This window comes from Rhamphochromis longiceps, linkage group LG19 (assembly GCF_057381845.1).
Source record: "Rhamphochromis longiceps isolate RC_006_pf linkage group LG19, R_longiceps_female_GT1.1, whole genome shotgun sequence".
NCBI lineage: Eukaryota > Metazoa > Chordata > Actinopteri > Cichliformes > Cichlidae > Rhamphochromis > Rhamphochromis longiceps.
In genome coordinates, this window is record NC_140575.1 from 12746009 (window position 1) to 12769577 (window position 23569).

General features: G+C 44.3%; 1 protein-coding gene across 3 annotated transcripts in view; it reads right to left on the bottom strand.

Moving 5' to 3' along the window:
• Positions 1 to 1616: 1616 nt before the first annotated feature.
• col12a1a (collagen, type XII, alpha 1a) overlaps positions 1617 to 23569 on the bottom strand; it is a 50371-nt gene continuing 28418 nt past the window's right edge. For 2 of the 3 annotated variants that reach the window (XM_085391292.1, XM_085391293.1), the window contains 35 exons: positions 22378 to 22507; positions 22093 to 22232; positions 21878 to 22007; positions 20087 to 20229; positions 18811 to 18940; positions 18567 to 18709; positions 18349 to 18478; positions 17676 to 17795; positions 17401 to 17547; positions 17209 to 17325; positions 16973 to 17125; positions 16792 to 16866; positions 16575 to 16714; positions 16344 to 16467; positions 16101 to 16244; positions 15714 to 15878; positions 15442 to 15480; positions 15182 to 15320; positions 14460 to 14602; positions 13993 to 14102; positions 9941 to 10099; positions 9651 to 9728; positions 8869 to 8955; positions 8362 to 8415; positions 7966 to 8061; positions 7562 to 7615; positions 6604 to 6657; positions 6291 to 6344; positions 5698 to 5769; positions 5581 to 5616; positions 5437 to 5503; positions 5165 to 5347; positions 4920 to 4997; positions 3678 to 3848; positions 1617 to 2425 (listed from right to left, as the gene is read on the bottom strand). In XM_085391292.1, coding sequence (XP_085247418.1) covers positions 2298 to 2425; positions 3678 to 3848; positions 4920 to 4997; positions 5165 to 5347; positions 5437 to 5503; positions 5581 to 5616; positions 5698 to 5769; positions 6291 to 6344; positions 6604 to 6657; positions 7562 to 7615; positions 7966 to 8061; positions 8362 to 8415; positions 8869 to 8955; positions 9651 to 9728; positions 9941 to 10099; positions 13993 to 14102; positions 14460 to 14602; positions 15182 to 15320; positions 15442 to 15480; positions 15714 to 15878; positions 16101 to 16244; positions 16344 to 16467; positions 16575 to 16714; positions 16792 to 16866; positions 16973 to 17125; positions 17209 to 17325; positions 17401 to 17547; positions 17676 to 17795; positions 18349 to 18478; positions 18567 to 18709; positions 18811 to 18940; positions 20087 to 20229; positions 21878 to 22007; positions 22093 to 22232; positions 22378 to 22507 — 3933 coding nt within the window. In that variant the 3' untranslated portion in view covers positions 1617 to 2297. Of the gene's footprint in view, positions 2426 to 3109; positions 3272 to 3677; positions 3849 to 4919; positions 4998 to 5164; positions 5348 to 5436; positions 5504 to 5580; positions 5617 to 5697; positions 5770 to 6290; positions 6345 to 6603; positions 6658 to 7561; positions 7616 to 7965; positions 8062 to 8361; positions 8416 to 8868; positions 8956 to 9650; positions 9729 to 9940; positions 10100 to 13992; positions 14103 to 14459; positions 14603 to 15181; positions 15321 to 15441; positions 15481 to 15713; positions 15879 to 16100; positions 16245 to 16343; positions 16468 to 16574; positions 16715 to 16791; positions 16867 to 16972; positions 17126 to 17208; positions 17326 to 17400; positions 17548 to 17675; positions 17796 to 18348; positions 18479 to 18566; positions 18710 to 18810; positions 18941 to 20086; positions 20230 to 21877; positions 22008 to 22092; positions 22233 to 22377; positions 22508 to 23569 lie in introns of those variants that run through there. The other variant, XM_085391294.1, reaches the window with a different exon arrangement.

Below are 23569 nucleotides of genomic sequence, written 5' to 3' on the forward strand. Positions count from 1 at the left end.
TTAGCGCGATGATTTGATCTTGGATGTGTCATTTGATCTTGGATGTAGTAAGCGACGTACGAAGAACGGGCCCCAGGACCTCCAAACATGCTCCTTCCAGTTCTCATCTTTTTTGTTCCCCAGTTCTACAAGCTGTTTGTTCTCATTCACGTGCCCCACCCTCCCTCCACTTATCAATTGTTTAACTTCTTCACTTGTATTTATAACACGGGGATCTGCCAGGCCCGGGAGCCCCTTCGAGGCCTTCCCCAAACCGCAGCTCAATTCACATCCAAGCCTTTCAGCTTACCTACTAAAACGCTGTCAAACCTAAAGTGAGGACGTGAAGTGTTCAGATGAACAGATATGTTTTAAAGAGCTTGGAGAGCGTATGAGAAGTCTCAGCTTTGCTGTTCATCCTTTCAGCAAATATGTACATTTTCCAAAACCTTTTCCCTGAAGTCATAAAATGCTACATAAGATTACAAATATTTCTTCCCACTGTAGCCGAAAAAGTGCTTTGTTTGCTGTTTTTCAAGAGGACATCCAGAGATAAAACAGAAGTGCGTAACAACCGCTAGAACAGCCCACTTGAAACTCTGGCCACAAAGTGAACACAGATGGACGCTGGATTGCCATCAAACTCAACCAGACCAGGTGGATTACAGTGAGGCATCAGTAAGTTTGGGGGGAAACGCGGTATCGTTTGGATGTGGTGGAAAAATGGGGGCAAATGTAGCCTCAGAGTTTGCTTGGACAGCGTCGTCGAATGATGTTGAGATGATAATGTGTTTGCTGTATGTTGAAACGCAGTGTGAACTCTGTATGGCGTAAAAACAGGTGTGGATACATTTCCATATGTCGCAGTAAACATGTCTGTAAGTACTATAAAATAAAAAGGGGAGGGGCTTAATAGAGAAATCATGTGATAACTAAAGCAGTGAGAACCATCAGCTGTGGGTCCTTTCACTTAAGCCTTTGTGTAACATGTAGCAGCTGTTTTACACCTTCATGCACTTATCATCAGGAAATAAAGGTAAGACACATCCAGAGTGGAATGTTTCCACGTTTGTGTTGCCGAGCTTGACCTCGGGACATTACTCGCAGCTCTTATCTGTGGCATTTGTGCAGAACCCCTCCTCAGACATGCTTTCCCTTTATCACAACAAACAGAAACTTGTCAGTTGTTGCTTACCTCATACGTCTCTTATTTCACCATTAGACATGCTTGAAGGGCATAAATCTTTGGGTTTTTCCAGTGCTGGTATTGGCCCAGTTACCACTACATTGTTTCCTTATGGATCTCTAAGCTTAATTGTTGCAGTCTGATAGGATAAAAGCCAAGCGGTTTCATGTCAAAGACTGTGAAGTAGCTCAGAAGTTGAGAAAGCTCTTTCTTTCTTTCTTTCTCTTCTCGTTGTCTTGACAGGCTCAAAATATCTTTAGCTGTCAAAATAAATAAAGTTTTCCACTTCAAAGTCTTTTCCTGAAAGTCTCATGTCGAGGAAAAACAGGTTCTGTCGCTCAAATAAACATCTAGAGGAATTTCGAACAGACAGCAGCTGCGGCTCAGACCTTTGACGTTTCTGACTCAAAGTTCAGTTTATAGAAAAACGATAAGAAAGCTCAAACAACTGTTACATTTTCAGTAGTTTTATTGAAAAATGCCTCTTTCGTTTCAGAAATAAATAAGAAAATAAGGCTGTGTGGAATTCACAAAATGTGCAGTTAAAACATGAAAATAGCAATCCTATGTCCATAGTCTTGCAACCAAATTGAAACTGCATCGATAGGAAATGACAACTATATTCTGCCTTAGAAATCCTCAGTAAATATACAGCACAATTATGCAATTCCACCTTTGGTAAGAAAACAAAATATTTAAAAAGAAATGCTGCTTGTTACAAAGAGTCAGAATATCAGCGGGTTTACAAATTGGTCACAATGTCACAGGGGCGATGTTTTTTAACTGAAACGGCAGTACTTACTGAAAACGACATGGGTAGATGGAAAGTGTTCAAAAACATACACGATGTACATCTCTGGACGGGATTTTACACGATTAGTGCACTGAAGCCCGATTAACACTTGCGGTTATATTACAAGCAGACACTTGGCAAGCACACAGGTTTGTAACATGTACATTTGTATTCATCTTCCTAAAGTTTGTCACATCAAAAAAAAAAATATATGTTCATTATAGCCAGGGGTATCAAACCCATATAAGTACTAGTTTTGCTCTGGATATCGCTTCATCCTCACTTAAGTGTTCCTGTAAGTTATTCAATAGTAGACTTTCTGACCGCTCCTTAACGTAGCTATGATGCTAGTGTTTCTGTATTGTCCTGTGGTAGCGATCGCTTTCCTCTGGGGTTTCGTGTCTCAAACTCTCCAGCTGGCTCCACAGGTATATTCACTACTTCGGGTTCAGGTGGGTACTGGTTGGCTAGAAACATATTGAGGATGGCCAATCAAAAAACGGGCTGCTTCTGCAACTTTTCACATGCACAATTTTAAATTATATTGCACTGTGGACTTTAAAAAATGCCCTGTGTCAAACTGCTTCTCTCTAAAGTAACAAAAAGAAGTTTTAAAAGCTGTGATGACATTTACAATAAAACCCAACAAGATATTGAATAAAAAAGACATAGTAACATAACCAGCTGATACTATAAAAGACAAATGGAAATAGCAGGAAAGCAACATTTAGCACCATTTTCACCAATGTACACAAAGAGCACGATGATTAAAAAGTACAAATGAAACATGCTTCAGTCTGGACCAGAGCTGTTTAGGGCACTCAGGCGTCATAAACAGGGGTTATGCTGATGTAAGTAAGCAGAGGGTTACAAGGCACGAGCTCAATACAGATGTTAACTTGATTTTTAGTGAAATGTCTCGTTTCATACAATCATTTACAAGGCAAAACATTAGTTTTATTTACACGTGTCACCTCTACATTAACGCTCCTCTATGTTAGTACTTGTTTTGGGTGGTATTTGTACATGCTCCTTCCTCTGTAGAAGTGCTCAGTCTCTGCTTTCTATCTCCCAACGGTTTGTGGTTCAAGATGCAAACAGACCAGCAGGTTGCCATCACCGTAGCTTGTAGCTGTGAGATGATGTTAGTCCGCTCCATTCGTGTTTTTTTTTTTTTTTCTTTTTAAATGTTCAATAATCATGTCCGTGGCGATTTATCCTTACATGCCCCATAGCAAACGGCCAAACATCTCAGAAACGGGACTTCAAAGTGTAAGCAGCACAGTTGACTTAGAACGTTTACTATGCAAAACCTGAAAATAGTTCAAACAAGGTGTGAGTTTTCTGTGGAACAAAGTAAAAAGCATCTCATTTGACCAATAGCTAGAATGCTTTACATGCCAGTTTCAAACCTGGACATTAAATGTATGGAGGTATTTAAATATACAAGTTACAAATTATTTGACCGCTTCTTCAAAAGTTGCTATTTTTGAAAATTTGTCACACGCAAACCAACAAAGCTCAACAGAGCAGCATGAGTAACTGAAAACGAATCCCAGGGAACAAAACTAATAGTTTTATTCCGATATCAACACTCTGCTGCATTCATACCTCCATCCATTGAATTTGTCCAATGAGCTGCCAGTCTAATAATCGTGCATACACTTGGAGTTTCCTCTGATGTAGCACCATGCAGGACCTACAGCGCATCAAGCGTACCTGTGTAACCTTGTCCGTTGTAAGGAATGCCAACACACTGAGAGGAGTCGCAGTACCCAGGTGGTCCCGGTGGTCCCCTCACGCCTGGAGTGCCCTGACGACCTGGAGGGCCACGAGGCCCAGCGGAGCCAGAAGGCCCCGGGGATCCGGTTCGTGACTCTCCGGGTGGCCCTGCAAATGGGAGCGAGAAGGCGAGTGAAGCCAACCTGAGCAGGGAGTCTCTACAGCTAAGCACAAAACCCCACTGACATCATCCGCAACCCATCTGTGGAAACGGTGGGGGTTCACAGGGCAGCAGAACTGTAATTTCAACTTTTCAGTGGCTCAATTAAAGAGGGATGCAGTCTGGGCTGTTTGGAATCACCCCGGCCCCGTCTGTCTAGACAGCAAAACTCACGGTGGAATTTTCCCCCCTCTTTTTTCTCTCCTTTAAGTGAGCCCATGTGTTGTCAATGAAGCCACTAAAGAAAGCTCATTGTACAACAATCTGACCCCCCCACTCACACCCACACACATACACAGTGCGTGTGAGTCATCAGCGTGGACTTCCTAGTTGTTTCTCAATTCATTCACAGAAACAGAGATGTCAGTGTTCGGTGTGGGGTAGACATCAATAGGAGGTTCCTGTTGTTGAGGAATCACTTCCCAAGGGAACGGAAACTTTCTCGAGCACTTTTATAAGCCGCACACCAGATCTCATTTTCACCTAAAGAAAACTACAAGCTCATTCAAACTAATGACATTTTCTCTTTTTCTTGAACTGCAACACGGTCTAAAGACGTCCTGGGTGCTGTCTGAACATCACATGTGGAAATTCTTTTTCCATTTACCGTGGATGTCTTTGTAGATGTCTAATATGCACACATCACATAAATCTTTAAGAAAGGAAAGAATTGGGAAAATGTTTGGGGCCTCTCCAAAAAATTTATGTAGCGCAGCTGCCCAAACCAAAGATCCTGAGCCACAGTTACTGTAGGTAAATTTCAGCCTCTTGCTGAAATGTGTCGTTTTAATGGGGCCAGTGGGAGTACTCGGTCCTAGAAAGGTCCACCAAGAAGGTTGGAAAAGGCTGTCACGGCGAAACTGTGTTAGAGTCAGGATCGAGTTGTAAATTTGAACAGTGGGAGAGCAGCAGACTGTCTGCAGCTGCTGGAGAACAATGTTCAACAGAAAACAAGCTTAAAGCAGCTCGTTTTCTTCTCGCTATGGCCTACTTCACTTCAAAAAGATGAATTGTGTTACCTGGTGGTCCACTTGGACCTCTTTGTCCTCTGATACCGGTTCCTGGAGCCCCTCGCTCTCCTTTATCTCCTGGCAAACCTACAGAAACATTAAAGAGTAGAACTCACTTTCAAACAAATGAAAACAAGTTCTCATATCTGGCAAAAAGGAGAAATGTTCAGGGTGTCTATGAAACACAACTGAGGTGACTCTTGATTAAAGTGTTTGCTTGGAATTGTGGATAAACCACAGAGTTGGTATCGCACCTCTTTCTCCTTGATTTCCAGGTAAACCAGGGTTTCCAGTGAAACCAGTTCGGCCAGGCTGTCCGGGCTCTCCGCGGGATCCCGTGTTGCCAGGAGGGCCCGGAGGCCCAGGTGGTCCAGGAGTGTTGCTACGATATCCGGAAGGAATCTGGTTGAGCAGCATGTCGACTCTGCTCATCTGACCTTCAAACAAAGAGGACGCATCAAAGAGATTTAGGACAGAAATATCATTTAAGATAAATTCCCAGAGTTATATGAAACATTTGACTCACTGTTCACAAGCTGTTCACAAACTTGTCGGGCAATGGAGCGCATCATGTTCTGGGATGCAAAATCTCCCTGGAAAACAAAGATGTTGTCATGAAGCGATTGTTTCCTAAAGCGTTACAAAACAGCGATGAGAAGATGATACGCACCCTCTCTCCTTTCTCTCCTTTAAGGCCAACAGGTCCCTGTTAATGAGAGGAACAACATGAGAACAAGCGTACCACGTCCTGGACCCCTATATTTGTGCCACGTTATTCAGTACGTACTGGACTTCCTGGATCTCCTGGTTTTCCTGGTTTTCCTGTTATTCCTGGAACACCTGGATTTCCAGGATTTCCCTAAAAAAAAAAAAAAGGAGAATTTTCAGAGAAAAGCGGTTTGTATTTGAAATGACTGCACAGTAAATGTAATCGTAACATTTAACTTCTGCTCCCTGTTAATAGCTGCATAACAAGCTTTAGGTAGGGAGCTATACTTTAGCATCTGCAGCGGGTTGGGGGGGTGTAGGGGCACGTGGCACAAGCTGCCAAGAACAGATTGAAACACACACATGCACACAAACACACTCGCCAGCCGGTGCTAATGGCTCTTGGAGCACTCAGGATGGTATAGTACGTGTGCGTTCTATACTGGCTGGCATGGCGGCTGGATTAAGTGGATTCAGACCTCCTTAAACCACAGAAAAAGGAAATGAGATGCACGCACGAGCCTGGTAACAGTGGAGGAAGCTACAGACTACAGCCTGCTTTTCATGTGCCGTGGAGCCAGAGGAGTAATTGTTGCAGATATATCAGGAAATAAAGCACACTCCACTGAATATTTATTTGGCTCCTTTCAACACAAACAATTCCACACTCACCATGGGTCCTGGTGGGCCTCTGGGTCCAGATGGTCCCTCCTTTCCTGGTGGCCCCTAAGCAGAAACAACATACAATCACACATGGATAACAACACACTGGAGACCCCTGCAATACATCAGCCTGTGTGTGTGTTTTTACATTAGGCTTATAGGCAGTGGCTCAATGGTTCTGGCTGACGTAAGTGAGAACATGGAGGCAACATCAAACATGGGGCCGTGTATAAGTGGCTGATCGCATGTAAAACATGTGCTTGAGTATTTCTAGGCTTTGAACACAGTGTGAATACAACGCATGTCCAAAGATCGATCTTACCCGCGCTCCGCTCGGTCCAACGGGGCCCAGAGGACCGCGCTGTCCAGCAGGACCCTGGGAAAAAGGCAGACACACTTCATCAAATGTGAATGATCAAGAACAGGACGTTTATAGAGCTCCCCAGTGGCCCCGCTGACCTAGAATTAACAGAAAAATCCTGCATTTTCCTCAGTGTCGAGCCAAAAACAGTACATATTTTGGTAGGAAAACCTCTCTCTTGTCTCTTGACGTAGGACATCTTGTAGAAATGTACATAGGCTGTTATAATAAGCTGTATTACGTAAGCAACGATCACAATGCTGCCAACAAGCTCTGGGACTTTCTCTCATGTCTGAATTTGCTTATTCAAGGACCAGAATGGCCAATAGTGAGGTTCTCTCCAACTGAACGGTGGGAGTTGGCTGGATGAGTGAAGCGATGATGGCTACGCAATACCAAGCCTCTCAAATCCAGAAAATTCCTAACTATTATATAAAATGGATTTGGCCTAACTTCATATTTGCTTCTGACAGTCAAAAAAAATCCGTGCAACCTCAAAGAACTCCCAAGAGTCTGCTTTTATTTGACCTTCATTTTCATCCACAAGCTCAGCAGGATGTCTTCTGCCATAAGTCAAAGATGCTCAAACTTCAGACAGAGTGCAAGTCTTTACCACGTCCCAATCATCTTCAGTTACAAGGCTGGAGAAGAACATGTTCCATTCCCCATTTCCCCTTTGGTAACATGAGCCTGCACTTCATAATAATTTAACTGCATCAGCGGCCTTCTACCGTTTGTCAATCAGTGGGCTGATCTGAGAGTGTGGGACTCCCTGAGGATGGCATGGTAAACCTCCCACTCTGAGTGTGGTTTTCATCCAGCCATATGGACTAAATCCAGGCTCCAGTAGCAACACCGCTCTCTGTGGATAGTCTCCCGTTTCCTGCTCACAAACCACAAAATAAAGAGAAGTACGTACTTGCAGACCGGGCATGCCTGGGTCTCCGGGATCTCCCTTCGGTCCTGGGCGACCCTGAAGATGGAGGATGAGAAAAGACAAGCTTGCTTTAGTCTTTGGGGTTGTTTTCTTTCGGTGAACCTGTGATTGTGATTGATTTTGTGTTTTCACAAGAACATCTGCAGGTAAAAAAAAATCCTAAGCGAGCCCTCTGGTCTTTCTTCACGTCGAGGGGAGTGTGATGTGTTTTGACATTAGTTATAAATCCAACTCACTGGCAAAATGTAAACTACATCAGCTATTCATCAACTTTCACACAAACTTCACTTATCAGCACATGTGAACGGTAATTTAAAGAAAAAACAGTGATAGTGTGGAAACGTACATCTACTCAGAGGATTTCTTTGGAGTGTGGATGAACTTACTGGTTCTCCAGGCAGAGAGAGTCCGTTAGGGCCTTGTGGACCTGGTGGTCCCATCGAACCTGGAAGTCCTTGCTCACCACGTGGACCCATCGAACCCTAAAGCATTAACCGAAACATACAACGAAATGTTACACAGCCTCTGGCAACCTAAAGCAAACCTTTAACTGCACATATAGACAATGATTGCCTCGGGAAACGAGCCTTTAGGTTACCTAACATAGGCCCCTCTAACTGTAGCTGTGGAAAAACATACAGTCGATAACTGACTTCAGATGTGTGCAATTTGCAATAGCTTGCGAAATACCATGGCATCGCGAAGCATATTTATCACATATCTAACTTTACTTTAGGAGCCTCATAAAATCAAAGCCTACAGTGATGTCAAGTTTAACTTACAGGCTTGCCAGGATCTCCTCTGTCTCCTCGAGGTCCTTTGGTGCCCGGGCTTCCCTAGAAAAGTGAGGAGCCAGAAATCCGAGTGAGTGTAACAACAGGAGCAAGTTCCAAAACCCCTAAAGCCCCAAAGCCAGCGAAATCCTTGCATTGGCTTAGTGAGGTTACCAAGCCCACATATTCCAGACCTCTCTTCAAGACGTCTGTACTGCCGTTTTTCCGACAGGCATTTATCTTTTGACACTTTTCCCCAAGCCCACTTTTTTTTTTTCACATGTGCCACTTGTCTCATCCTCAAATGCTCTTTCCAGAGATTAAAAAAAAACATCCTCAGTGTGTTTGAGTACAAATGTGAAGCTGTATGGTCACTGTAACAGAGAACGGTCTGGCTTTATCATCATCATCTCTGAAATATTTCTGTCTTCTGAGAAAACTGCTTTATCAGGTGAAGACACGCAGAGGAAGAGGAAGTGAAGGCAGATTAAGGGATGATGGAGGGAGTTTCTGTACCAAAGGTCCAGGAGGTCCCTGGGGGCCGATGCTGTCCTGCGTGCACGTGCAAGAGTGAGGAAGGGATGGACACTTGGCCTCATCTCTCTGAAAAGGACCAAAGTTGAGCAGAAACACACATTATTATTGCATATTTAACACCAACTGACAATCGAAGGCTTGTCTTTGAAATCTGTAGCATACAATTACACAATTAGGCAACAGTATCCCAACAAACTCTGGTCATCGTGAAGCTTCAGGACCAAACGCTGTCCACGTATGGAAATGATTGGTTGATGTGATGTGTTATATAAGACTGGAATCATTGACATGATGGATTAATATGTGATGCAAATTATACAAGAATTACTTGTAATTGCCTAAATGTGCATGCATCCGGTTTTTACCATAATGCATCAAAGTAAATGTGATTTAGTGAGTGCTTGGTGATCTAAAGGAGCGTTTGTTTTCATGTAATCGGGAGGTCATGATGGCAATAGTGCGATTAGCACAATTACACAGGATACAAGGTTCCATTGAGGCCAGCTGAGGCGCTTTCTTTTCAAACAGCACTATAGCGTTTTGCTTAATGACCACATACCAGCAAACGTAGACTTTGGGCTGTAAACCCAGGATAGTGTATACAGTCACAGTGGACCTCTGGAGATGTGTTACAGCTAACAGCAAAGATTAAAGGCTTCAGAGAGAACATGGGAAGCAAATGTGGCAGAATAGCCGAACAGTGCGCATGTATGTCAGCGGCCTTCTGGCTTGTTTACGACACGATTCTAAATTGTTCTTACTGTTGCAGGCAGGTCGCAGCATCTGTCTCGGCTGATCCAGCTCAAACTGCAGACGATATCGAACATCTGGAGCTGGAACTACACAACAGAAGAAGCGAGGCTGTTAACAAATGGCTCCTACGCTGTTAAAAGACAGACGCATTCGGTGGGAGCAGTTAAAAGTGAATTGTGCATCTATGGACAAGAAGTTTTGGATGTTCTTTCTTTGGAAATTTAAGAGATGATCTTCCAAAAGCGTTTTTCCAAACTTTTGCAGTTTTAATGAGTCCCAGCTCGTTTTTTTGACTTACTGTAGCAGACTGCCTCCTTCCACCTCCAGACTTGACCATCTTGCCAAGCACTTCATAGCCATCCAGTGTGATGTTGTTGGCCTCTTTGATGGGCTTCTCTGCCACCTCTTGGCAGTCAATGTTGAGCTTGACTTTCTCTGGAGAGACGGTGATGTGGAGCTGCAGGATGGACGGATGAAGAGAGGGCACCATTAACATCTTTGTCTCCTCAGCTGCCAAGTTGGTTGCAACGATTATTTGGCAAATATTTCTAAGAACATTGGCGCTTCTGAAAAGCTGGTTTGGCATTTAAATCTCTTTGGCTGCCGTTTAAATATTAATCTTTTCTTTATAAGAAAGTGAAACCATGAGACTAGAAATGTTTAGTCTTTGAGCTGCTGTTTGATGCCTCCACAGATAAATGGACCGTAAAGTGGGAATATACAACACTGGCATTTCCATGTGGTATTAAAGTGCTAGTCAGTGATTGTATAACAGCACAGAGTGACAAAGTGCCAGTTTCTGAAGTTTCCTTTTCAGAGGACCCGGCTCCACATCTTGAAATAATATCTTTTGCGGTGTGCCATCAAAAGTCCTACACTTTCCATAGTTTCCCTTCAGAGTTGCACATTTTCCTCTGCCTATCAGTCAGACAAGCTTTCTTTATGTCAGGAAAAGCAAGCTACCAATTCTTTCTACAAAGCTATACCAACCACAGACTAGGCCATAGTTCTTGGCAATCAATCTTAAAATTATAGTTTACTTCCTTGGAAACAGAACAAACTATCTGGTGAGACCACATAGAGAGAGGGCTGCCGTTTATCTCCAGGTCCTGGCGTGGATATAATTCGCCACGATGCTCCTGAGGGCTTACCAAAACATGGTTGGATGGTATACTGTACACATTACCTCACTGACCAGCAAGTAAACACAGTAAAAAAACAAAAAACAAAACACAGTGTCACTGGAAATTGAGGCTTCAGGAAAAATAATGACCAGCGCTCCCTCAGCTGATGGTTGCTGTTAAATGATTTTGTCCAAATGCAGCAAAGCGTTGACAGACGAACAACTTTCATTCATCAATTGTTAACACAGAGGGTTTCACTGTGCTCTGCTGTGTCAACACTCCACAGTCACAGCACATATGGTGAGATTTCAAGCTGACACCGTCGCCGCTCCAATGCACATGACATCCGAGATTTATATAATATCACATTTTGTTGCTCTAGGCTCCGTCCTCCGTCTTCCTCCATTTTTTTTCCAATCCTGAACCTCAAAAGACTCAAAGCCCTGTTAATAAGCAGGTGTAAGTCTTCTCTATGAAAAAAAAAAAAAAACTGAATTATCTTTAACTTTGTCGACTTTTTTGTCAGAAATGAAGATTATAAACAATTTGGCATTGGGCTCACAAAGAGCGGTACACTGGCACCACCTTCATGAACAAAGACAACGCAAACTAAAATGTACTTTTCACTATTACAACAACTTACATGATCAAACTTTAAGCAGTGAACACGCGATTGGTCATCATGACATATGGAAAAAATCTTTGGTTACCAGCAAGGTTCCCATCAGTCAAATGTGGTGGGGGGCGGGAATTCCCCAGTGGGGCTAGTGAGTGGTTAGCATCTGCTATAGCCATCTCAGAGAGTGATCCCACATGTTTAAGTAGCAGTTGACCACGACCTCCCCAGCTTGGGTTACTCTTTATTAACTAGCCTGAAGGACACAGAAAATACTCTAGAAGCGAGTCAAAAACCTGATTACAAGACACAAAGTGCTTTCTGTCTAACATTCATGCACATCCAGACTCCACTGAAAGCATCGGGACTGGCTTGCAGACAGAGATTGATTCAGTTCCAGTTAGCAGATGATATCCTCTACCAGCTGATCCAATGAAAGCTGAGGTGTAAGGTTAGAAAGTAAGTCTTCACTAAATCTGTATTCACTCCGTATTTCAGATCTCACTGCGTTTCGCTTTTCTGCACACCCACAAAAAACCCAACTATCATTTGTGACAGTCTCATCAGTGGTCACTCTGGCTGAGCCTGCGCACACTCATGCTGAGGTCAGTCTGTAATAGCCACAAAGTGTTGGAAAACCACTGACAACATGTAAACACACTCCACCGCAGCAGTCAGCAGCGGCATTTACTCAGCAGACCAGCAAATAAGCAGCTAGGTAGACCGCTGCAGACTCGCCAGCTCATGCAACGCACATGCACGCGCAATCGCACGCACCGAAGACTCGACCGACTGTGATGCAATTAAAATCCAATCCTGACCCAACATTTTCCAGGGTCGCATTCATTCATGAAGTCACCCTGCAATTAGCTGTGTAGACGCTAAACGGTCAAACTAAAAAGTAATTTGCTGCAGGCTCTGATCTCTGGGCCAGTACATCACGCTGAGCTCTTTCATGTCAGGAAGTGGGGTGGCAATCTTTGATGTCAGATAAGATGTCTGTATGTCGAAAAGGGTCGTTTACTTCGATGACCTTAGAATAAATGTACAGTGTACTAAATACGGAGGACGCTGTCTAGAAATAGCAAATGCAATTGGTTGTGACTTGGAGTACACCGAAACCAGCTGCTTTCCCCCCGGTGATCAATTTAGCATCGTAAATCTTTCCAGGTTTGTAAAATATACCGTCTTACTGTGCTGAAACAGAACAGGGGATGTTTTGAAGTCACTGATGCTTTGCACTGGCCACAAAGACAGTCCATGTCTCTATTTACCGCTTTCTGTAGCCCAGAGAAAAAGCATACGATACAAATGGTGTTTATCACAGTAGTAAGCCCGGCATGTGTTCCTAATATAGCGGCTAAACCGACGAAGGGAAAGAAACAGTCTGAAACACAATATCGCCGCTGTTGTTGATATTCTGTGTAAGATGAGAGGTTTTGGCCGATTGTTTGAAGAGTTGATGTTCACAAATCTTTAAATACATGCCACTTTAGGAGTTCTGGCTTAATTTCTCACAGGAAATCTGGAGCAGATGATGGTTTCAAAATAAAGAAAATGTTTCATCAAGACAGTTGCAAACATCTGGATCCTGGAGCCTTAAATCCACCGCTCACTGTCCTTGCAGCATTCCGCCAATAATGTGTTTCCTTGCTTTCACAATGAGAAAAGTACACATTCCAGCCCAAATCTCCACCGATCGCACAAGCAAATTTCAGCCGATTCATCACGGGGGCTAATGATTTTTATATCTTCAGCGTTAACTTAAACTCGTCCTGAAATTTCAGCTTTTAGTTTGAAAACGGAGAACATTTAGCAGACGGGGATGGTCAGGTGAAAGACGCTTTTTCATGCACCTGCAGGAATGTCTTTTGGGGAATTAAATGAAGATGTTTCGTGTTGTTTGTGGAAAAAATGCAAGCAAGTCAACTGAACCCACATAAAAATTGATACAGCGAGGAGCAGATTGGTTTGGAATTCATCTAACAACTACCAGGAAAGCTTCGAGTATTGATGTGGTCAGACCGCCATGATTCACTCTAACAGTCTGCAGCAGAATTTCCCTCCAGCCAAAGTTTTTAAAACTTATTTATAGCCTCCACAGCCCATTTGTCATATTCACTGGCCGTGGCTTAAATTAAAGAAATATATGTGTGTATGTGTGTGTGTATATATATATATATATATATATATATATATATATATATATATATATATATATATATATATATATATATATATATATATATATATATGTGTGTGTGTGTGTGTGTGTGTGTGTGTGTGTGTGTGTGTGTGTGTGTAAAAAGGGGCCACTTTGACAGCAGGTTGCCACTTTGAGATTGATAGCAGGAACCTTTTGATACGGCTACATGACCCTGAATGTTTTGTCACATCTTCGCATTAAAAGGTAATTCAGCCAAAAGAAAGGAGGCATAGAAGCCACAGGGTGTGAAAGGATGTAAAAACAGACGTGAAAAGACTGAAAACACAAAAGCCTTCAGAAAGGAGAAGCAGCGCTCAACTCACAAACAAAAGACTCCCAGTCTTTCGCATTAAAGCCAAAATGTCACTTTGCTCCTCTCTTTAAGAATCACGCCCGATGTTTACCTTGTGGAAGCTGCCGTGGAAAACCCGCCTCACTTGCTGCTCGTTAAATGTGGCTCTCTGGATCTCTCCTCGGGTGTCCTTGTTGTAGAACGTGACTGTTTTGCTGGAAGCTGAAAAGAGAAGAGCCTTTGATGAATCCCTGACAGTGTGTTACAGCGCAGTGGCACGCAAAGCACAGACTATAGAGAACACATGCTCGCAGAGAGAGCAGGATAAAGGGAAGGATAAAGGGAAGGCTCGGAGGGATTAGGACAATTCCTGTGGTTATGTGCATGCACATGGTTTGAACAAGGTGCTGTTTTAAGAGTTAAAGCTCCCAGCGAAACAACAAAAAAGTCCAATTGTATTTCAAGCAGTATGTCCTGAAGCTTTGCAACTAGCACCTTTAGTGATTTATACAAAAAAACAAAGTATGATTTTAAAGAGTGTACAGCTCAGGGTAAGAATATTCAGCAGGGGAGACTTACGGTTGACCGTGACCCCGACTTCAGGGTTGTTGTTTTTGTCGGCAATCTGCCAGATATCAAAAGCTTCAGAGGGCGTGTCGGGCAAGAGGCGGAAGAGCAGGATGATGGTGTAAGAAGGGGGAAGACCATCCGGATGGATCTCCCTGTAATTGTGAAAAATCACACCCTGTGATCAGACGCTGTGCGCTCGTTACTGTAGCAGATTAATAATGATATGCATAACAAATGGTCTACTGTGTGACACAGCCGGCACATGTTTTTCCCATGGCCTTGATTAAATTGTGCACATGTTGAAAGGATTTTCTGTCTTCTTTCAGGTTGAAAGTGTTTCCACTTGTGTGCATAAGACAAATGCTGCACTCACGCACACTAAAGTCGCATCATTATAAACATATTAAGAAGACTTTTGGACACTACAGCTGTTGTGCAAGTGTTTAACAACGCCTAAATGGTGCCCAATAAAGAGACAAAGCACTTGACTCAGCGGTGATTTGTTTTCTCCTTGTAAGAAAAAGGTGGGAGGGTGGGGGTCCTGGGGATTAAAACGCTACACCCAAAATGTTCCTGCTAACACCTCATATTCTATGAGCTGCAGCAATAAACAGGCCTGAGCATCGGGGAGACCTCTGTGACTGCAGAGGCTGTTGAACTTTATTACGAATAATGAAGCGTGCAGGCGATAAGGCCAGTAACCTGCGATTATGCACACCCTCAGCTCTTACTTGGTGGGCTGGTTCAGGAAGGAATCTTTGTGCAGCCTGTAGGCGATGTAGCTGTTAAAGGAGCCCGGCTCCATGGACACACCGTTCATGGCAGCGAATGTCTTGTCTGTGATATTGAACGCCTCGAGCATCCTGAAGCCTGGAGGGGAAGAACAACGAGAGAAACCTTCTAGTGTACCACATAACAGCATTTAGCAATGTCAACAAACTCTGCAGGGATTATCTGCTGTGTACACTGCATGGTGATGTTGTGTGCTTACCAGGCGTGGTGAATCCATTGATGTAGATCAGAGGGCAAGCTGAGACACAACGAAAAGATACAATGAGTTGGAAAAACAGATTACGGCAGAAAGAATGTGATTTATATGCCTTTATATATTTCCCCAGGCAATGGATCGGTAGGAGCGCGTGACAAAGGGAGAGCTTCCCCTTAACTCCGCCGTTCACTAATCAACCCGTCTAATAAAGTTTTTGTCTGCGCCTGCGAGTGAAACTAAACTTTAGTTGTTGTTTTCTGATACATGAAACTTACTGGAAGTGGCTGTTTCACAAATGAAGGTGATCAGGTTGTCCTGGATTTTGGCAAAAGCATCGTAGTCGTCTACCACAAACACGTGTCTCTCGCTGGGCTTGCTGCCGATGCTTCTCAGCTCGGTCATATCCACGTCGGCCACTCCGACCACAAACACGCTGTAGCCTGTCGGCGCAAAACACAAACACACAAAAACAAACAAAGACCATTGTTAAGTCTGCAACAAAAACCCGCTGCGGGGATTAATACAAGAGTTTATTAAACAGGCCAGAAAGTCTGGTTCAGATGAACTAAATCGACGTTCAGGAGCAAATGCTTCCCCTGTTTTACTTCTTCTATAGCACAAATGCAAACACACGAGCCAGCGATTCATATTTCCACACATACCAGAATGCTGCAGCTTCTCTGCACTCTTCTTGACCTCATCCTGGGAGCGTCCGTCCGTGACGACCACCAGCACCTTCGGGACGTTCCTCCTCATGCCGTTGTCTGAGGTGAACACCTTCTCATAGACGTGCTTCAAAGCAATGCCTGGACGAAGAAGAAAACGGGAGAAGAAGACCATCGAACCTCAAACGTTCACTACAGTCAGAACTTTAAGTTTGCAGCTTTTTTTCCCCAGAGCTTCACCTGTCTTGGTGTTGCCTCCTCTGTAGCGGACGCCCTGCAGAGCTGAGATCACGATGCCTTTGTCGTGGTAGGTGTTCAGTTTGAACTCGGTCCTGGCGTCATCGCTGTACTGCACAAATGAAACCTGTTCACCGAGAACAAAAATAAGAGGATGGTGACGACGGTGAACACATATTAGGAAATATGTGCATGATTTTTTTTTTTTAAGAAGCCACCGAAACATCAGCTGACCTGCATGCCTTTAGGGCTGATGACATCGAAGGCTGCAGTCATGCTTGTAACAAACTGGAGGACTTTATTGAAGCTGTCGTCTCCAATACTCCAGGAACCATCGATCAGGAAGACCAGGTCGGCCTTGGCACCTTTGCACACTGCGATGCAGGTAAAGCAACGTTAGAGGCTGATCGCGCCTGGACAAAGTAAATACATTGATTAAAGCTATCCTTACCATCTAACGCAGGTGGGACTGTTGCTGGAGGAGGAGGAGTGGGAGCCTTTGTTGGCACTGGGGTGGGTTTAACCACTGCAACGCAAGAAAGAATCGCATGTATGAATTTATCATAGCTGGTAAAATGACATCTTTGTAACATCAAAGAAACAGGAAGTTCCAGCAGCAGCCGTTTCCTTACACGTCCTCTCTTTGATACTGACTCCAGGTCCCTCGAGATTGGGCGTTTGCGTGTACACGGTGGCATTGTAAAGAGTGTCGGGGGTTAAGCCGTCAAAGCAGTAACTGTTCTCTGAGCCTCTGACGGTGATCTCCTGAGCCCCGCTCCTGGAGGCTAAAGGAGAGGAAAGAGGAGAGCGACTTAGCAACTGATTCTAAAACGTTACTGTGACGTGTAACCGGGTGAACTGAACTTACTATCAAAAGGATTGACTTTGAGTCTGTAAGAGGTGGCCGCTCTGTGAGGGGCCCATCGGAGGCAGAAGGAGTCGTAGCCAACGTTGTAGGTGTTCAAGTCCGTCACATTCAGATACACTAAAGACAAGCAAACGCAGCTCATTACAAATCCATCCGATCCAGACATCAACCATCAGGTAGCAGCGTACTTACAGGTGGTGCCTTGACCGACCAAAGGTGCACTGTCACCCGTGTTGTACTGTGCCAACACCTTCAGGTCATAGGTGGTTCCAGGTTTCAGGTTATGGAGCTGGTGGGAGGTTACGTCTCCAACAGACACCTCCATGGACTCATCCGAGCCTGAAAAGCAACATTAATATGACTTGCATGTAAGCAATGAGGCTTTTTGTCTAGTAACAACTCATACAACTAGAAAAACAACAACAACGATATATAGTTTTTGATCCAATGCTAAAGCATGTCCGTACCCTCAGGTTGGTAGATAATCTTGTATCCGTTAACCCTGGAGGGGGCGGGGTCCCAGGACACCCTGAAGCGGGTGTACCACTCATCAGAAACACGCAGATTCCTGGGGCCGAGCATTCCCACTGCAGGAAGCAAAGACAGAGCGGCGCAGTCAACACAGGATAAGGTTCACTGTAATGGGATGCACAGGATCTGAGTTTTGGTGATCCATCAGCAGCTGGGTAATTTCTGCATCTGACTTCACTGCTCATAATAACATTGAGTGAAATATTCTAATGTGCGATTAGCGGGATGATAAATTCCAGCACATGAAAGAAAGTTAAAAAAAATCATAATAAGAATAATAATCTGCCTGAAGGAGCGGAGCGGCATTACGATACGCAATAGTGTTTCTTTTGTTTGAGAAGCAAAGTTAGGCAAGACTCTGGCCAGCACTACGAGGATACGATCTCCTTCACTGGAGTGCAGGCAGCTTTTCTGCCAAAGGCATTTTGTGCTTTTGGCATTCTTTAAAAGTCAACAATATCACTTATTCCACGTTTGGTATAATGTTCAGTTCCTCAGGAACCTCATTAGTGAATCAATCCGTTCGGATTTTCTGCTCGCCGCTGATCAATAACACTCGCTTATTGAATAAAAACTCTCACAGGGTCGCACAGATGGAACAGCTTGTACCTGTGCGTCCGTCACCATCCACCTCTCCTCCTGCTCCATCAGCATAGATGGCGGTCACTTTGATGTTATACGGCGTGTCCGGGTCCAGGTTCTGCAGGATCACGTTGTTTCGGTTTCCTGGCACTGTAGTCTACAAGCAGAAGAATTGGATGCATAAACAAGTGCCTTTGTTATTTATGGCCACAAAAACATCGCTGTCGAATTATAAATATGCTCACATATCCCTCAATCGGGTCTCCTGTGATCTGGGCGTAGGTGATGCGGTACTCCATGACAGGACCATCTGCATGGTCCCAGCTGACAGAGAGGGTAGTGGTGGTGGGGTCGTATACGCGCAGGTTCCTCGGGGCACTTCGAGGCACTGAGCACAGAAACGGGAAGAAGAATATGGTTTTGCATTTTTGTTGAAAACACCTGCGCGTCTCAGAGCTGCTAACAAAACACACTGGCCCGGGTTCTTACATGTCTTTCCTGCATCCATGATAGCAGGTCCTTCGCCATCGCTGTACAGAGCAACAACTCCCACATTGTAATCAGTGTTTGGAAGCAGCTGCTGCAACAAGGCTGTGGTGGTTGACCCTGGTACCAGAATCTGTGCAGAGACACAAAATAAGTGAGCTTTTATGCACACATGCACCAAAGGGCCAAATCCAACATTCACGCAGCCACAGACTCTGCCCCTCTCGTCTGGCAGCTGCTTGTTTTCTACACCTGCCTTTTACTGAATGGCTCCTTGTTGTCAGCAGCAGTGAAAGGAAGAGCCAAACAGTCCTTTGATGTTCAGAGGTGTGATAGTGGTTTAAAAAAGGACAGAAAAGGGGGCTAGGTGGGTGACAGCCAGCACTGATGGAGGTGACAGCTGATCGTGTGTCCTTAGCCTCAGAGCGGTTATCTGGACAGGCTAAGGTCAGCGCTCTGGCCTGGTGGAGGTTCAAACATGTTTGTGGGTGTCTGAATCATGCCACAGTGTCTCCTGGTCAAACTTAGGCTTAGGACTCAGCAGCCAATGATGATGAAGCTAAAAAGCTACGCTGCAAATTTCCAGCTGGCGTTGGATTTGGTGGTGCTGGCTGAAACAGGCTACATTACCACTGACCCGCATAATTAGCTCTGGCCATGCAAAGGGCACGATCCTGTCCTAAACGTGCTGACCAAAGGGGGGGAAAAGAAAGCTGAGTGCATGTCTTTATCAATACGCTGGAATTTCTATCACCTTCTTAAAGACACTGTCGTTAGCGACCCAGTGAAGAAACTAGTGGTGCAGTCCATCTGGCATGGATGTTGAAGAAAGCTGATGCAAAGAGACGCTTTAAAAGTTTTATGGATTCTTTGAGCTGCCCAGAAATCTTTAACATATGAAGATGTGGGCCCTCTGATGCCAGATGGCACGCAGCACGGAGAGAGCGGGAGCTGCAGCTAAAGAATTTCTGCTTTAATGAACGTGTTTGAAACTCAAGCACTTATTTACACAAAACAATCCAAATGGCAGAAAGTGCACACATGCAAACACGCTCGCACCAATGCGTTTGGTGAGCAGGCCGAGTGCTTTTAAAAGTAATTGCACGGTAAACTGCAAATGCTCCCACTTCCAGCTCCATGTGGTGATCCTCAATATTTGTGCGCATTCTGTATGATTGAAGGCATTAGAAATAAACCTGCTCTCAGTTAGTTTTCTCAAGTATAATCTAATAATATAATTTACGTATCAGCCATTCCCACACAGCAGTTGGAAACTCACTGATTCTGAAGGCTTGGCACCGTTCAGAGGAGAGTAGACCACCCGGTACTGCTGGACTGGACCTGTGGCAGCTTCCCAGCGAACGTTCAAAGTGTTGGTGGTGGGGTTGTAAACCTGGATGTTTCTGACGGGGCTGCGCTCCACTGCAGGGACAGGAATATTGTTTGGTAAGAAGGAATTAAAGAGGGGCAAGAGAACGAGGACGAACGGAAAGGAAAGGCTGACAACTGCAAAAATGGCAATAAATTAAGGCTAAAAAACCAACAATTAAACAAAACCCATAAGAATGAAGCACAAATGCATAACTGGGGTTCCAGTACTGGTAAATACTCCAGATGAAAAGGTTTACGAGTATCTAAATAACACCTCTGTGAATCTCCTGTAGTCCTGTCATCCTCCCTTTGTCAAGGTTTATAAATCATGGTCTGGACTCATTTTATGGCCAGAACAGGACAACATGAGAACTCTCCAGTAAAACTCCCCCAGCAGCCAACAGAGACGAGTTTAGGATGCTATTTAACAATACAGCTATCAACAGGGCACTTCCTGTCAGTGCCCTGAAGGTTAATGAAAAGGATACAGAAAGGCCTATGTGCAGCTCTGTGTGAAGCTAGACTTCTAAAAAACCAAAGCAGATGTTTGGAGGTTTTGTGCTGCTCTCAATTATAACCCCATAAACGCAGGAGAAAAAAAAGTAAGCAAGCTTCCGTACTTTAAATGTTTTACAGACCAACGCTTGTTACTTTTAAGATGCTGTGAATGCTCGCCGAGCAGCTTGTTAGCTCAAACAGTTGAATCAGACGAGAGCCGATTCAAGGCCTGACGTTAATGAACATAAATATATGTACACAGGCAGCGTGAGCTTTGACTTGTCCACTGAAAAGCCACTGAACATGATGAACTATTGCTACAGAAGGGAAAATGGGGGTAACAGTAGCTGGCACGGCGCATGACCCCAGCAAAGCAGGCTGAGAGCAATTATACATATAATGCTCTCTATTCATTTCAAAGCCCCTGTTTCTTTTTCCCAGAGAGGAGCCAAATACCCCAGCCCCGCCATTACCCTGACCGCTAGCCTTCACTCAACCTATAAATGGACAATGTTACAGTAAAGAGAGAGGAGACACCATTATAGTGCTGCCAAGCCAGAGGAATTCCTTCCTGCGCAATCACCCCACAAAATGCTGACTAATTCCCCAGCAGAGTTCGGTGGTTCAGCTGTGGGAGAAACTGGAAAACCGATGTTCACTCAAACTAAGCTGACTGAGCTCAATGCTGTCATTTATTTTAAGCTTTAAGTTCCAGTTTGCAGGTAAGGTTTAAAGCTCTGTCCCAGCGAGTCAGCTGAATGCTCTCTCTGATGGACGTTTTTCGTACCCGGGACGTCGGGTAATTGCGGGTACCCCGGTTCAGACTTATTCAGGTATTTTTTCACTTCTGGAGAAGGAGATGGGATTTGAGCTGGCTGGATTGCAGATTTTCAGAGGATTTGGATGATATTTTTGAAACAAATCAGTTACAACTGGCTGCCTTATTGAAGGTTTCTGACCCAGCAGGCCAGCAGCCGAGGCCACTCGGTTCATTCCGGATAGACGGGAATTGATTCCTGACACTGGAAAATAAATCCCACTGCCACGTCACGGCATCTCATTCACAGGTCTTCTTCTTGGTCTGCGTGGGCTTTTCTATACCCTGATGACACAGAGGTGGCTGTCGCTGCCTAACGACCTCGCGTGGATCTGCAGTGGATCTCGTTACCTACAGCAGCAGTTGCATGCGTGCAGTGCTTACATGTTTTGCCGTTCTCAGACATGCGCAGTCCTTCTCCAGCAGCATATACGGGAACCACAGACACAGTGTACACAGTATCAGAATCCAGGTTCCTCAGGACGGTACTGTGGGTACTGCCTGATACCTGCACCTGTGCAGAAATACAACACAGCATACATCATGTCGGGGTTGTTCCACTGGAGATGGCTGAATGTCGTTGTTAATGTCTTGCTTACCATGTCTTCCACTCCTCCAGCTGCAGGCACATAGAAGATCCTGTACTGACGGACGCTACCCTCAGCAGGCTCCCACTGGACGGTCAGGGTGCTGGTGGTGGGGTCAGTTACCCGCAGGTACCTAACACCACCCAGAGGCTCTGGAATAACATAAAGATATGATAACGTTGCATCCATCAACAAGGCTGAACACCATGTGTGAGCTTTTTTAAACTGAGAGACTTTCCATGAGTGTGATGTATTCATATATCCAAGACTTGGCTGTCATATTTGTTCACAACTCACTGGTCTTTCCGATGCCCTCCAGCGGCCCGCTAGCTCCTTTGGCATAGACTGCCACCACGCTGATGGCGTACTCGGTGTCAGGCGTCAGCTTAGGAAGCAGGACTGTAGTCTTCTTTCCTCCAACCTGGGTCTAGTTAGGGAACAACAAATGAAACATAGTTACCTAGTTTAGTAAATTTCACTTGGCTTTTCAGTCCTTAAAATATTTCTGCATTTCCTGTCTCTTTTGCTGTAGCTTTAAAAACAACTCTGCAGCTCTTTTATGTGCTGAGGAGGAGGTATTTCCTCTGTTTTAGATGGAATAAAGTATCCTCTGCGGGGTTTCTCAGATTGATAACCTGATGGAAAGAATTCTACCTGAAAGCTTCCAGGTGGAATGCTCTGAGTGTTTTTGGACAAGGTTAGCATACAGTACAGTGGCCAAGGTAAATATGTCCGCTAATGGTGGAAACAGTCAGATGTCTTGTTGTGACTAATGATGATTTTACTGCAACGCTGTTGGCTTTTGCTATAAGGAGTAAATATTCTTAGAGAGTGTGTGTCTGTTTGCATTTGCTGGATTTGTTTTATCACTGCGTTTCGGGTCAAGACGGCACTTATTATTTTTATTATTTGGCACTGTGGCAGTTTTTTCTTCTTTAAGTACAAAATGTGTGCAGCCCATTTCCAAAAAACACACTTATTTAACTCAGGGTTACTCATACACGTTGAAATCCGGACACTGAACCAACACGTAAGTAAGCGTCCGCTTTGCCATTAGCACAATTACATTTCATCAAGAACCAAAAGAAGAAACCTCACCGAGCCGTATTTTAAACATACAAACAGTTTGATGAACTTCCAGTCTTAGTCACCTAAAATGACAAATTCTGGATTGCACCTGTTAAAAGGTGGCTATAAAAGTGTGAAGGACCAGTGCACGGCAGCACTTTAAACTTGATCTGCAGGATAATATCTGACACCAGTGACCGGACTCTGCCTCTTCAAACATCTCAACTTTTTATGACGTTCAAGTTTGATCTCTTTTAATCTCATAAATAAACGATCAGACGCTTCGCATCAGCGTGAAATCTCGTGTGTAGATATTTGCTCGTCCTCAGGCTTCTGGTTCTCGTTTTAATTCTTGCTCGTGGAAGCTCTGAGAAACGTCTGACAGAAAATTGAAACCAAAAATTCAGCTGTCATCCAGAAA